Source organism: Arvicanthis niloticus, chromosome 18 (assembly GCF_011762505.2).
Source record: "Arvicanthis niloticus isolate mArvNil1 chromosome 18, mArvNil1.pat.X, whole genome shotgun sequence".
Classification (NCBI taxonomy): Eukaryota; Metazoa; Chordata; class Mammalia; order Rodentia; family Muridae; genus Arvicanthis; species Arvicanthis niloticus.
Genome location: NC_047675.1, coordinates 16,120,105 through 16,133,680, shown reverse-complemented (window position 1 = coordinate 16,133,680; position 13,576 = coordinate 16,120,105). Strand labels below are relative to the sequence as shown.

At 46.8% G+C, this 13,576-nt stretch overlaps 1 protein-coding gene across 7 annotated transcripts in view; it reads right to left on the bottom strand.

The window, feature by feature from the left end:
• Positions 1–1,390: 1,390 nt before the first annotated feature.
• Nod2 (nucleotide binding oligomerization domain containing 2) overlaps positions 1,391–13,576 on the bottom strand; it is a 50,171-nt gene continuing 37,985 nt past the window's right edge. For 5 of the 7 annotated variants that reach the window (XM_076915574.1, XM_034522698.2, XM_076915576.1 and 2 more), the window contains exons 9-13: positions 13,361–13,444; positions 7,193–7,276; positions 4,839–4,922; positions 2,385–3,070; positions 1,391–2,254 (exon numbers count right to left, since the gene is read on the bottom strand). In XM_076915574.1, coding sequence (XP_076771689.1) covers positions 2,998–3,070; positions 4,839–4,922; positions 7,193–7,276; positions 13,361–13,444 — 325 coding nt within the window. In that variant the 3' untranslated portion in view covers positions 1,391–2,254; positions 2,385–2,997. Of the gene's footprint in view, positions 2,255–2,384; positions 3,071–4,838; positions 4,923–7,192; positions 7,277–13,360; positions 13,445–13,576 lie in introns of those variants that run through there. The other 2 variants (XM_076915579.1, XM_076915580.1) reach the window with 2 other exon arrangements.

Sequence of the window (13,576 nt, the reverse complement as noted above, 5' to 3'; positions counted from 1 at the left end):
GAGATGAGCAACACACAACAACGTACAAGGAGAGATTTATTTAGGCTCACAGATCTAGAGGTTTCTATCCGTCGTCTCTTGGCCTTGTTGCTGTGGCCCTGTGGCAGTACAATGTGTGACAGTAGAAATGTGGTATGCAATCTGTTACCTTGAGAAGCAAGAGAGGCTGGGCGGTGGAGACACACTGCCGGGCAATGGTGGCGCAGGCCTTTAATCCCAGCACTTGGGAGGCAGAGGCAGGTGGATTTCTGAGTTCGAGGCCAGCCTGGTCTACAGAGTGAGTTCCAGGACAGCCAGGGCTACACAGAGAAACCCTGTCTCGAAAAACCAAAAAAAAAAAAAAAAAAAAGAGAGAGAGAGAGAGAGAGAGAGAGAGAGAGAGAGAGAGAGAGAGAGAAGCAAGAGTGATCGACAAGGGTCTGAGGTCCTGCTATTCCTTGAAGGGCATGATTCCCCAATGGCTCCCTTCCATCAGACTCCACTTCCTCGGTTTTACTTCCAACAAGCCAGGCACCAAACCATCAGCATATGTGCCTCTGAGGAACATTTAAATCCTAGCTACAATTTCCTTCCTCGGATTTTAATAGAAAAGTATTATTTTATCCACATACTTTCAATGGACTTGCCTTCCGCCTATCTGTCTTTCTGCCCTCACGCTGGTGCTCTAAGGACAAGGACAATAGCTGTTCATTCTGACATAACTAGTTGATAAATTATTACTAAAGGTGAGCTTACCATCCAACACAATGCTGTACAAATGGCATCACATCCTCTCCTTAGAGAAGGTGGTTTCATCCCTCCTCTCCCTGATCATCTGAACCAACAACAGGCAGGGCAGAACCCCAGGAACAGAGAGAGCCCATGGGGAGATACTCTCACACAAACACCCAGGGAGATACCCCAGCATTTAGCAAGCCAGACACACAAGCGACCTGTAAGGAAGCTGGGATCTACCACTGCCAGCAGCCACCTGTGTTCATGCACGTAGCAAACAGCTGAGTCTTGTGTCTGTGAGGCCCGTGCAGGAGGCTGCTGGCAGAGGCAAGCTGCATACCTTCCTTCTTCACCTTCTTCCTGTTAAAAGACACCCACTTCTACAGCCACTGGGAGAGAACTAAGGATAGCCCAGAGGGCTGTCCCCATGGGCCCTGTGAGACTCGGGAACAGCTTCACACTTCACAGTGGGTTAGACAGACTCTGCTAAGTTGAAGCCAAATGTGTTTGGACTGCCAGCTATTTCTAAGAATTGCTTTTTTGCATTAGGCAATAAATGGTCCGGTAGAAAACAACGTTGTTCCCCTCGTGTAGAGCGTGGTACTTTAAAACTTTGACAAGTTTAGGGGATATTTTTAACTGTTTCATCACAATGAATACAGCTTCAGTAACTCAATAGCTTTCACCTCTGTGATTATTTATAGCTGGAAGTTCATGAAGACATTTTCTATAACAGCATCAACTTAAAATAAAACAATGCCATGTATAAATATTAACCCGCTTTCACGCGAAAGAAAATGGAAGGCAGTAAAATTTGTATAATTTAAAAATTACAAAGGTGACATTTTGAAAAAATACAAAAAGACCTTGCTCAGAAAAAAAAGGGCTTGGTTTTGTCCCCGGCTAACCTCCAACCCCCAACATCCTAAAGCATTCTGTCATAAATAAAATGGAGCTGTCTTTCAGGAATGTGTTTCAGAAGTCTGTTGTCAGAGTTCAGTTCACAGGCACCGACTCGGGGCCTGGTGGGGTTGTTTGAAATTCTGGCCCAGATTAATTCTAAAGAGCTGCAGTTGAGGGAGGGACTGATTCCAAAGGCTCGGCTATAGAGTAATTGATGTTACTGGAAACCAAAGGCCATTTGTGATCCCAGCTGGAGTGTGGTCATATTTTTCTTGTAAATCTAGAACATCCAGGGGGCAAATGGCTGTTGTTTGTGTTAAGAAAGGAGAGCAGGGTATCATGTTGGTTGTCTGGGTTGAGGTCCTGTTGGGCCTCATGCAGGGTGAATGGGGGTACCAGAGTGGGATGGCCTTCGAGGGTGAGCTGAGTCCAGACATGGCCAAAACTGCTTCCTGAATACTCCTCTTCAAAAAAGTGAAGGAAGGTGTCTTGTATGTAGATCCAGGTCTCCACACCACCAGGCGCTCAGTTAGTGTCCATGCGTCCCACTGACCCCCATCAGAACCCCGGTCATTCAGCCAGAGGTCAGCAACATAGTAACCGAGGGGTCCTCTTGAGCTCCTCCCATCCCTGGAGTCTAGAAAAGAACAAGAGAGTAAAAGCATGTTCATTAGCTGGAGTTCTCCTGAAGAACAGGCCCAACAGGGAGGGAGGAACGGAAAGGAGGGAGGGAGAAGGAAGAAAGGGAATTTCTCAGCGTCACTTACACCATCCAGATGGGGTAGTCCAACAGTGGTCATCTGGAGAGGCAGAGAACCTGGTAGCCGTCCAGCCGTCCAGCCGGAGAAGCTCGACAGAGGCTTCAGTGTTCCATCCAAGTCCAGTCCTGAAAACTCCCTAAAACCTCACTGGTGATGGGTCCATGTTCAAAGGTCAAAGATGCTAGAGTCTGCTGTTCAAACGTGAGGGCAGCAGCCATAGATGTCCTCACTCAGAAGAGCTCACATATGCAAGTATACGATATCTTCCTCCTCCTTCATCTTCCTCCCATGGGGCACCCAGAGGATTGTGTCACCCACATGCAGCTAGGGCCTTTCCCTTTTCAGTCGCTAATCCTATATGATGATCCTCTCTAGAGACAGAAGTGCAGTCCTCTCGGCTCACGAGTCTCTTAAGTCAGTTAACAACCAAGACCAATCATCATGCCTCCTTGGGAAAAGTCAATTCCGGACAGCATTGGGGTGCGTTTCTCTGCACTCAGAAGGTGACTAAACTGTATCCAGAAAAACAAAATCCAGACCTGAGTAGCTCAGAGATACTGCCTGATGTTATTCAGGCTCCAGAGTCCAGGCCTCCACGGCCCACTCTCAAGCTGAGATGTCACAGCAGAAGTCTGGTGTCACTGGAGCTGAGTGTTTGGATTTCCTCCAGAGAGAAAGTGTTCCCTCGAAGCCTGCAGGGATGAAAGGAAGTGAGGTCTGACTGGAGAGAGAGGTGTGAGTGAAGGCTTGCAAGGAAAGTAGCCATCTTTAAACCTATGCCTGGCAGAAGGGTGGGGGATGGGATCTGATGCTCAGTCCCAACCTCAGGTTCAGCAGATGGAAGGGGGTTCTGTTCTGAGGGTTCTGTTTTTACCATCAGCCACCCAGGGATGTTCCTGACAAGCCCACAGAATGAGCAAGGCTCCATGACTGACCACAGTCCACAACACTGGGCCATGCCAGCTAGACTCCCCAAGGCCAGCTATTGTTGTTCAGGCAATAATCACATCTGTTAAGAAGAAAGTGAGTTAGGTCCATGCCCACCCAGCTTCATCAACAATCATTAAGGCACACCAGAGCCCTTAGGTGTCAGCCTGAGGCTAGTCTACTCCTTGAAGATGGAAGGGGACATTGCTTAGGACTATGCAATTATTTAAAAAAAAAAAAAACAAAACAGCAGCAATACAAACAAACAAAAGCTGTCTTAAATGCTAGACTACTGGCCCTCACCACGAATGAGACTGCAGTCACACAGGAAATGGACTACACAGGAAGTGGACTGTCTCCAGCTCAAGCGATTTCAGAAGCTTTGGTTTTAATTTCAGTCTTTGAGATCTGTTTGTATGAAACACAAGCTCAAATGGGACCTGTTCTATCTAGGTAATAGGCCTTGTGGGTCTACAGCTCTAAGAGTCTGCCCACCTAAGAAGGGCCAATGTTTCCCTTCTGACACTGGGAATGAGACTCCAAGCCAGGCATGGCAGTGCACACCTGTAATCCCAGCACTTGGGAGACAGAGGCAGAAGAGTTAGGGGTTTATCCTTGGCTACACAGTGAGTCTGAAGATAGCCTGGGCCATATGAGATTCTGTCTGGGATGGGGAGGGTGAGTGGGCAAGCAGAGGGACAGAGAAAATAGGGTCCTAGAGTTGACAACACTTTCGAGAAAATACTGAAAAAAAGTGCTTGTTTTGTTTTGAGACAGGAGCTTGCCCAGATGCTAGGCCTCCTGAGTACTGTGATCACAGGCACGTACCATCATACCGGATCTGAGATATAGAACCTTATAGCGGAAGCTTTCACTCATGATGTGTTAAGCCAGCACATCCCTCTCTTTCTCTCTCTGCTTTCTCCATGAGAAACAAGGAGCCTAGATCAGGTTGAATCCGGATGCTCTTTTTTCAAACATGTGAAAGACTAAGGCTTTTAATGCTACAGATGTGGCCTCACCATACTGCAGTCCCCACCCTGTGTAACCTCCAGAATTTAGAGGTATTTAGAGGTACTAAGGGTCTCACATAGCATCCTCAGTAGATGGGAGGAGCAGACACTGTGGCCAGAAAGATGGGGTGGGGGCTCTTGGTTTACTTTGCTGCTTAGAACACCAAAGTTTTAGAATAAATACTCCTGGTTTTATTCTCTCTCTCTCTCTCTCTCTCTCTCTCTCTCTCTCTCTCTCTGAGTTTCGCTGTAACCTAGGCTGACCTAGAACACAAATTCCTCACTGGGATCAGTTAAACACCACCACACCCAACACTACTATTTGAAGCAACACTGGCCCTACTTGGAGATACAGATTTGCTTCAGGGCCAGAGATGTAAACCTACTGTATGAAGAATATCAAATGTTGACAGACCAAACTGATCTTCAAAATCCCACCAGTCTTCTCTCCTCTCATCTCATTTCATGGATATGGAACCCAAGCCTTGGAAAGGCAAAGAAGTTTCCCAAGGGGCCTTACCAAACTTCCAGAATGGTACTGTTCCTGTTGAGGGCCTGCAGGAGGGCTTCTGCACCCTGGTAGGTAATGCCATTGTTGGACAGTCTGGAAAAGAAGTAGCCAAGATGAGCTGCTACAGGACTTTCCACTGAGCCCATTCGGTTCCAGGAAACCTGCTGCTCCAGCTGATCCACCAGGGTGAGCTGATCCACCAGGGCAATGCTTTTGTAAAGAGAGCCTCTCTTCCACTCACCAAACCAGACACACACTGGGAAAGGCATGAGGGCTGAGGATCCACAGCTCATTGCCAGGTCTCTAGGGGTTCAGGTCCAACCTCAACCATTTGCCCTTCAATCTTCTAGCAAATTCATCTGAATAAGGAAAGACCTGCCTCACAGAGAGTAAGAAGTGAACAGAAGATGACAAAGCAGGAGCTCTTGGCCCAGCACCTCACTGACAGGAAGTAACTCGTAAACAGTGATGTTCGGGGACATAGGTCAGAGACAGAGGCTGGGACAGGAGCTGATCCGCACGGAAACGTTTGCTCCTTGCCTTCTAAGAACCGCTGCGCCATCTGCCTCCATCCCCAACACTGGGCTGTTGCACACCTACTATCAAGGCGATGCTAAGAACAACCCCAGTGTGTGCTGAGCTTTTCCTGTGTGCCAGCTCTCTACCTACTTACATCAGTGCATGCCCAGAACCCATGAGGAGGCCAGTTACTATCCCTTTACACTTGAGGCAACAAAGGCATCTGTCCAAGGAGAGAGGCTGTCTGCCTGTGAAGCCTGGACTCCAACCAACACTTGGCAGAGAAGACACTAGAAAAGGAAAGAAGTGGTAGAGCTCTCTCTCTCTCTCTCTCTCCCTCTCCATCCTTGTTCCCTCCCTTTAATACCTCACAATGTAGAAAGATGTAAGTGATATAGATATATTGATACAAATATTATAAAGAAATCAGTATGGGGTAATTATTACTACTCAGGATGCTGAATAATCAGTCTGACAACAGGTGACACAGGACACTCCCCACCTCCACCACTGCCTGACCTCCTTTCAGATCAAGTGAGGCAAAGCGTGGCAACGAGGAAGGACAAACCTGTCACATCCACACCGATCAATGATGTCCCACGTGTCCCCAAGCGCTCCAACAGCACTTGCTGTTCCGTGCATGCTGTGCTTCCCAGTGTAATAGGAGCCTTTCCAGTTTGAATGCAAACACCACCTTCTTAGAGCGGCCTTGTCCAAATGACAACACCACACACACCCATGGCACATCCCCCTCCCAACCAGAAATGAGCCAAACCAATCAGAAATGAGCCTTTGCTTTGCCATCTGTCTCCTGCATTAGAATAGGAGAGATGGGAGAACGTGAGCCCACTCTGTCCTAGCCACCTGACCTAAGAATAAGAACATAAGAACACTTCCTATGTGAACGCATAGATGAGTGTGCCAGCTTTTCTCACATCAATGGCTGAATGCACACATAAGCAAACACCAACATGCATATGGCATAACACACCAGGAGACACCACTGGAGATGGCCATCCAAATAGCCCCTCTGCCTGAGCATCAGAGGTCCTTAGGGGAAGGAGGACACCTGTAAGTCAGACAGCAGATATATTTATCAGCCTGCCCATCCGAGCTCCCTCAACTTGCACTTCCAATTCCGGGAGTCACTTGCTGAGACTCTCTCTGGAGCAGCGGTTTTCAACCTTCATGATGCTGCAACCCTTTAAAACCTGCTCCACGTGTTGTGGTGGCCTCCAACCATGAAACTGTTTTCCTTGCTACTTCATAATTGCAATTCTGCTGCTGTTATGAGTTGTAATGTAAATATCTGTGTTTTCCGATGGTCTTAGGCGACCCCTGTGAAAGGGTTGTTAGAACCCCTAAAAGGGTTCAACCCCCAGGTTGAGAACCACTGCTCTAGACTCTTGGAGCAGGCTCAGCCACGTGAGAGTAAGCTGGAAGTTCAGAACTGACAACCCCACAGGCACACCTCTTGCAAAAAGGAGTTTACTTGAAGAAAAGTATCCTGCATCTCCACTCTTGGATTGGGTAGGTGTTGAGCACACTCAGTCAACTCCCGAAGGCTCCAGCTGCAGGAGTTCTAATCTCCTTGGTGATAATTGACCCCAGATCCATCCTCCACCCTCACCATCCCTTCCTGCTGCATCTGGAGGAGAGTCACCTCCAGAACCACCCAGATACCAAGTAGGCAATAGATACTGGCATCCTCATGTGCTCAGACCAAGGCAAGCTTTCCCCACCAGACACCTCAGTGAGGTTTCCAGAGCTAGCCAGAGCCTGACCTCAGACCCTAAAATCCCTCTTCATGCTGGGGCATTATTGTACCATCACAGGGTACTTACTTCAAGAATTTCAAAGATGAATTTCTCTTGAGTCCTTCTGCGAGAGAACACACCCCTTCATCACAGATATGGTTTTCCTCTAGGCTGCCAAGAACAGAGAAGAGGTCAAGTTTTCCTTGGGACATTGACTGTGGAGGAGGATGTCAGGAAGGGTTGACCTCCTCTTTTAAAGAATCCCAACATGCAGAAAAATAAGAGTAGACAAGAGAGGTGAGGGTTTCAATTCCAGGGACAGCCGTGCAAAAGTGGTCCATGGTTCCACTGTATAAAAATCCCCATCGTGAGCAGCTATGAATACTCTTTCTTTCCTAAATCAACACGAAACTTCATTTTGGTGTGAGAAGCTATGTGCTTCGTGAAGGAGATGGTATTTCCTGCTTTCCACTGCAACCAAAATTGGCCAAGTGACACACGCAGTGTCATGGATACACAAGGAAAGCTGACAGATGGGAGCTTCCAGGAATGCTTTGGAAAGGGAGGTCCTCTGCCTGTCTCTTACCCTTGTACCATACAGAGACTGAATCCTGAAAAAAAAAATACAAAAGTAATTGCTGCAGATGGAGCAGCTACCTTCATCATGAGGTGAAGACACATGCTAAGCATGATGGGACAGGAGGAGATGGAGACAGGCGAGGCCCTAGTAACCTGCTGTAGACAACCCTCCAGCTCTAAACTGCCTACCTCCAGACTTCCCAGACACAAGAAAATCAACCTTTACCGGCCTAGGCCTCACAGATGGAAAGAAAGCCTCCCAGGCTTTCTATTATGTGGCCAAATTAACTTACACGAAATCTGGCCTGAGTATGCCTCCATACTCCTGAGTTCCTTGCAGCAAACTGTGACTTAATTTAGCAGGCAAACGACGTGCAATCTAACAAGAATATATTCTTGCAGCAAGTAGCTAGGTTTCAGACAATGACAACACCCACACTTCAGCAGGTCACAGGCTGGCAACTCATCACACCACATCCAAATGAGGCAAGTGGAGAGCTGTTGCCAACTAGTTATTTCCGTTTCCTGTCTGTACATACTGCTGCCATTGTTGCTGGCTGGAGCTACCTGAACCCCTCCTAGTTCCTAGTACCAATCTGTAGATGAGTCTATGTTCATAATAACTCTGTTAAATCTACTTTGTCTAGAGTTCCTTTATACCCAGCTACCCAATACCCATTCCCCCCCCCAATTTAATAATAATAAAAAAAAAAACCTTTGTTTTGTTGTGGGAAGCTATGTATTTAGAACAAACAAGGCATTTCCTACTCTCTGCTAGAGCCAGAGTTGGACAAGCAATCAATCATAATTATAAGCAATACCTCACAATGAGGTGCTTCTCTACCAAGAAAAGATGGGGATTAATTCCCAGCCAGCATATAATGAATGCTGCTTCCTCAGATCCAAGGCCTCTCCAGTTGTGCAACAGTTTCCTCTGAGATTGAAACATATTATCTGCAGGGAAGTTCCTTAAGCAAGAAGGTAAACAATTCAAAATCGCTTCAGGAAATCCCTGAAACTGACCAGATTCACTAGGCCCCTCCCTGCCACAATAAACAATAAAATCCGAGCATCTGTTCCATAGGGATAAAGTAAAGAAGACTCTCAGATATGCCTAACTATAAAGACCATTCTGAGACCAGACCAGTTGCCTGGAGGAAACAGAAACCAACCCAGCTGCCTAAAACAGGTTCAGTCCAACTCAGTCACTTGGAAAGGACATTCTTCAACCTATTGAACTCCCTGTAGACTGTGCAGTATGCTCTAGGTTCCAAGATTTTCGAGTTGTCACCCATGCTGGGGTGGGCTTTGGTGATGCAGCTGTCTTCGAGTCATTTCTGCTTCTGCAAGTAACCCCTTACCATATTCCTGCAAGTAACTCCAATAAAACTCAGGGTTCACCAGTGGTGGTATCCATACTTTGGTCTGTTGTGGGCTCCCTATCTGGGGTGAGTAGACTTGTGTGTTATGTCTCCCCAGGAAAAGCTGTGTCACACAAAATAATTGGCACCTGACCGGGGACACAACAGAACCAAAGATGAGTTGGGGAGGAGCAAACACAAGGTCCTAGCTACGAATAGCAAGCCCTGCAGTAGACATGCAGTTGAGGTGCTGCTGAGAGGGGGTGGGGTATGCACATCTAATAGAAGTTTCATTCCCTGCACAGTATGTCTCTGTGCTATGACAGCGTTTGCATGGTTCTTGCTGTGGGTAAGGAGCAACTAATTGTGACGGCTGTGCCATCACAATTAGGAGTGTCTGTGGGATGACTCCCAGGACAACAATCTTCATCTAGTAGTATGGGGAGGCTTGTCTGCTTGCTGAGTGGGGTCCACCACGTGCATACGGAAGCTCCCTGAAAACAGTTAAAGGTTTAGAGGAAACTTTGCAGTCTTTGAGATGAGCATACAAAGGTCAATACGGTTGGCAAGCATCAGCAGGCGTTGCCTGGCCTCCGTTGTCTGTGGCTAGCAATGCATCCAAAGCTGAGATCGCGGCCAGTCAGGAGCTTGTTTGTATAAAACAGAAACTTGTTTGTGGAAAGGAACAATTACAATTAAAAAGGGAGATGTGGCAGGGGTCCTCCATGTTGGCCTCTGATTTGACAATTAGATGAACAAGAGGTTAAGAGAGAAATGATAAAAGTGATAAAAGATACCCTCTAAGTCAAACCTTCAGTAAAAAAAAGAAAGAAAGAAAGAAAAGAAAAGAAAAGAAAAGAAAACTATAATCCAACAAACAAAATGAAGGGAAGGGGGGCATTAACAAGGATCCAAGGCAAAAACTCCTGTGATCAGAAAATACTCAATACTTGCACTGATGGAATTAGGGAAGGGTTTTAAATAATGCAATAGCCTATCTCAGCCTGGCCTGTGAGGACATGGGACACGGGAATGAACAGGATCAGTCTGCAGTGGAGGCAGAAACACTGAGTAATATAATTTCCCATCCCTTCTTAAAACAAGAACTGCATAACAACCCCCCCCCCCGGCATTATGAGGGAAGTCAGTTTCCAGGGGAGAATGAATGGCTTATTAAAGCCATAAGGACAATTGATTATGATCATCTGAAGTCCCCATAAACATCAGGAATCGGATGACCATGGAGGAAGAGCAAATATTATTGGGGGAACTGGGAATACAAGTGGCTATGTTTGAACCCCAGTTCACTGGGCCAGACAGAACTGCATTCACAGAGAAATGAAAGCAAAGGCTGATGCAGCAGGGCCCTCACAGCTGCTACGAGGCTTTCAAAGCTTTGCTGAACCCATTGGCGAGGCGCGGTCTTTATAAAGAGGGAAGGCTTTGGCAGATCTCTGTGACCTAGACTAGCATGCAAGAAGCAGTTATGAGGTAGAATAGCCTAAAGGAAAATAAGTGAATGTGCTGTGAAGGTAAAGAGGCCACAGGCATCCTGGGAACTCTTGGCAGATTTTCCCGCCCCTCCTGCCTATGCTGTCCGTCCTCTGTATGACTTGATAAAGCCTGTTTTATGAAATCGGGACAAAAAGCTCACAAGGCTTCCAAGGAGGCTAAGATCCTTGTAGGACAGGCTAAGTAGCTACGTCCTCCACTGCCCAAGTGTCTCCTCCTGTCAGAAATCACCAAGAGCTCAAAAGGCTATAGCGGGTAGCTACGGCAAAAACAGTCTGAATAAATGGTCCTCATAGAGTCTTGCTGTCGGTCATAAAAAGAAGCAAAAGCTATGTGCCCAACACTAGAACAGCAACTGCAAGAGGTGAAATCTGTAATGGTTCCACCTCAGTGACTGAAGAACACTTGCCTGATGAAGAGCTGGACTGAAGGCCTCCTGAACAAGCTAATTTCCGGTGTGGCACAAAATCAAACTCTACAAAGGTGACATATGTCCTTAACAGTGAAACAGTGTCTACAAGCCCTAGTCCAATGTCATACAGGCTGTCCTAAGACCCATGTCCTTTAAAGCCACCGAGGGTCACCCAGTAAATAAACCAGCAGCTAAGTAATTTCAATCCAAAGGGTATCCTATATAATAAGTTAAAAGAAAGGAAGGAAAGAGGAAGGAAGGGAAGGGAAAGGAAAGGAAGAAAGACTCCCAGAGGCTATAATGTTATTGAATAAAAATCCCAGTGCCAGAGATGGGCTATCTCCCTATGAGTTGTTGGTCAGGAAAACCTCTGAGGCCTGTTAAATAAAAACATATTGTTAGTGTTGATTGTTGCCAGAAGCAGACAGTAGGACCTGTTGCTGAAGACGCCACATGTGAGTGCTTGACAGAACGAGGAAATTACGCTGGGACAGAACTGAAAATCTTCACCCTGCTGGCTGGCTTGCATAGTGTTAAAGGGGCATTACAGGCTGATAGTGGACTGTCACCAACATTCCTGCATGGCTGTGGATCCTGCACGCTGAAATGCCAATACGCTAGGCAAGATGTGCCTTTGTGTGCAGTAGTGGGTCCGCTGTCATGGGTAACATCAACAGTCTTCCAGTTAGATTTCAGACCCACTCCGCACATGGAATTCATGTCTGATGCTGTAAGCCAGTATGGCCGAGGAGGTCAAAGGTCCCAATGATGCTGTAAGCCAGTATGGCCGCAGAGGTCAAAGGTCCCAGTGAGAAAACAACTTCCTTGGTTTTTCTAGGTAGATGTGATATACATGTCCAACTGCCCTCTGAACATGTGTGTTACACCCATAGACGACCGTTGTTGTCAACTTCCACATATCCACTGGTGACGTTCCAAAGAACAAGTGACTGTTACTGTGGCATGGTGGCCTGTTTCTTAGCTATAGGTGGCCATATATAGTGACCTCCTCCAAGGCTCAAAGACCATTATAAAAGAGGGGCAAAAAGATTGTAAAAGCTAAAAACAGGAGTGCTGGGCAACAGCTTCTTCGGAGATTAAAACATTCCATCCTACAGGAAAGCTCCTTAAATGGAGAGGTAAACAACTCAAAATAGCTTCAGGAAGTCCCTGAAACTGACCAGATTCACCATCTCCTCTCCCCCATCCTCCTACTCCCACCAGAGGAAACACCAAAACTGTGAGTCCCTCTCAGATGTGACAAGCTATATAGAAGACTCAGACCAGTCTAGCTGCCTGGAAGAGTCTTAGAACCAACTGAGGCACCTGGAAAGGACACTTTTCAACCTCTTGAGCCATCTGTCTGCAGGCTGTGCAGTGTGCTCTGGGTTCCAAGCGGAGTGAGCTATCACCACGATGAGGTGAGATTTTGTGATGCAGCTGTCTTTGAGTCATTTCTGTTCCTGTAAGTAAGCCCTCACCGTATTCCTATAAGGAATACATATATCCATGTATATGTATAAGGAATACAAGTATCCATACTTCTGTCTGTCATGGACTCCCTATCTGGGGTGAGTGGACATGTGTCTTGCATCTCCCCAGGAAAATGTGTCTGTGCTTTGCTGTTTCCTGGAGAAATCACTCGGCATTGTTTTCTCTTGCCATTCTATCTGGAACTGCAAAGGTACCTTTGGACGTGGAGACACTGGCAGAGTCTACACAATGGATAACTTGGTATCTGCTTCAGGTGTCATACGCACACTTTGTGGCTTATCTACCGTTCAGTGATCCCAAACTCCACTGATGAGCATCTGAAGTGACCTTTCACTTCTGAGGTGACCTTTGACTTCTGAAGTGACCTTTGACTCTCACAGTCAGTGTTCTGAAGAGCTCAAACTCATTTGGAAATACTAGACTTCACAAGCACTCGTGGCACTACTGCTACAGTTGTTGGCGGCTGCCGTAGTAGCAGTAACCTCACCGCTACAATGGCTTTGCATTTATGGAATACGTACACACATGGCAGGCGCTATATTAAGCACATACACACATGGCAGGCGCTATATTAAGCTCTCCACCAACACTACCTTCCTTAATTCTTAAAAAACATCTTCCTGAAGCTGGGAGCATTCTGGCTTTCGGTTCTCAGGTAGAAACCTGTAATCTGGGCATGACTTTAATTTGCCTGCTTGATTCCAGAGTTTGTGGTCTTCACCATTACCGCACGTGCACGCAAATAGATGAGCCAGCAAGCCAGCATATCCACGGAGATAAAAAAGAATTAGCAGTGAAGCACCAGGCTCAGCAGGCGTCACACGACTCAAAGCCAACATCGACTGATTACCCACACAAGCTTCCATGGACGAGGCTAGGCAGTCCCCCATAACTCACCAGAGTTCCTCTAGTGACTTGTTCTTCTCCAGCATCCGTGCTAGGGCTTGGGCCCCCACACTGCCAATGTTGTTTCCTACCAAGCTAGGCATAATCATGAAATAAACACCAATCAGAATAGAGGGGACCTCAGAGACCAACTGACCTATGAAGGGTGAGTGACAGACAGCTGAATGAAGGGTGTCCTCCATTTTAGACATACTAATTAATCACAGC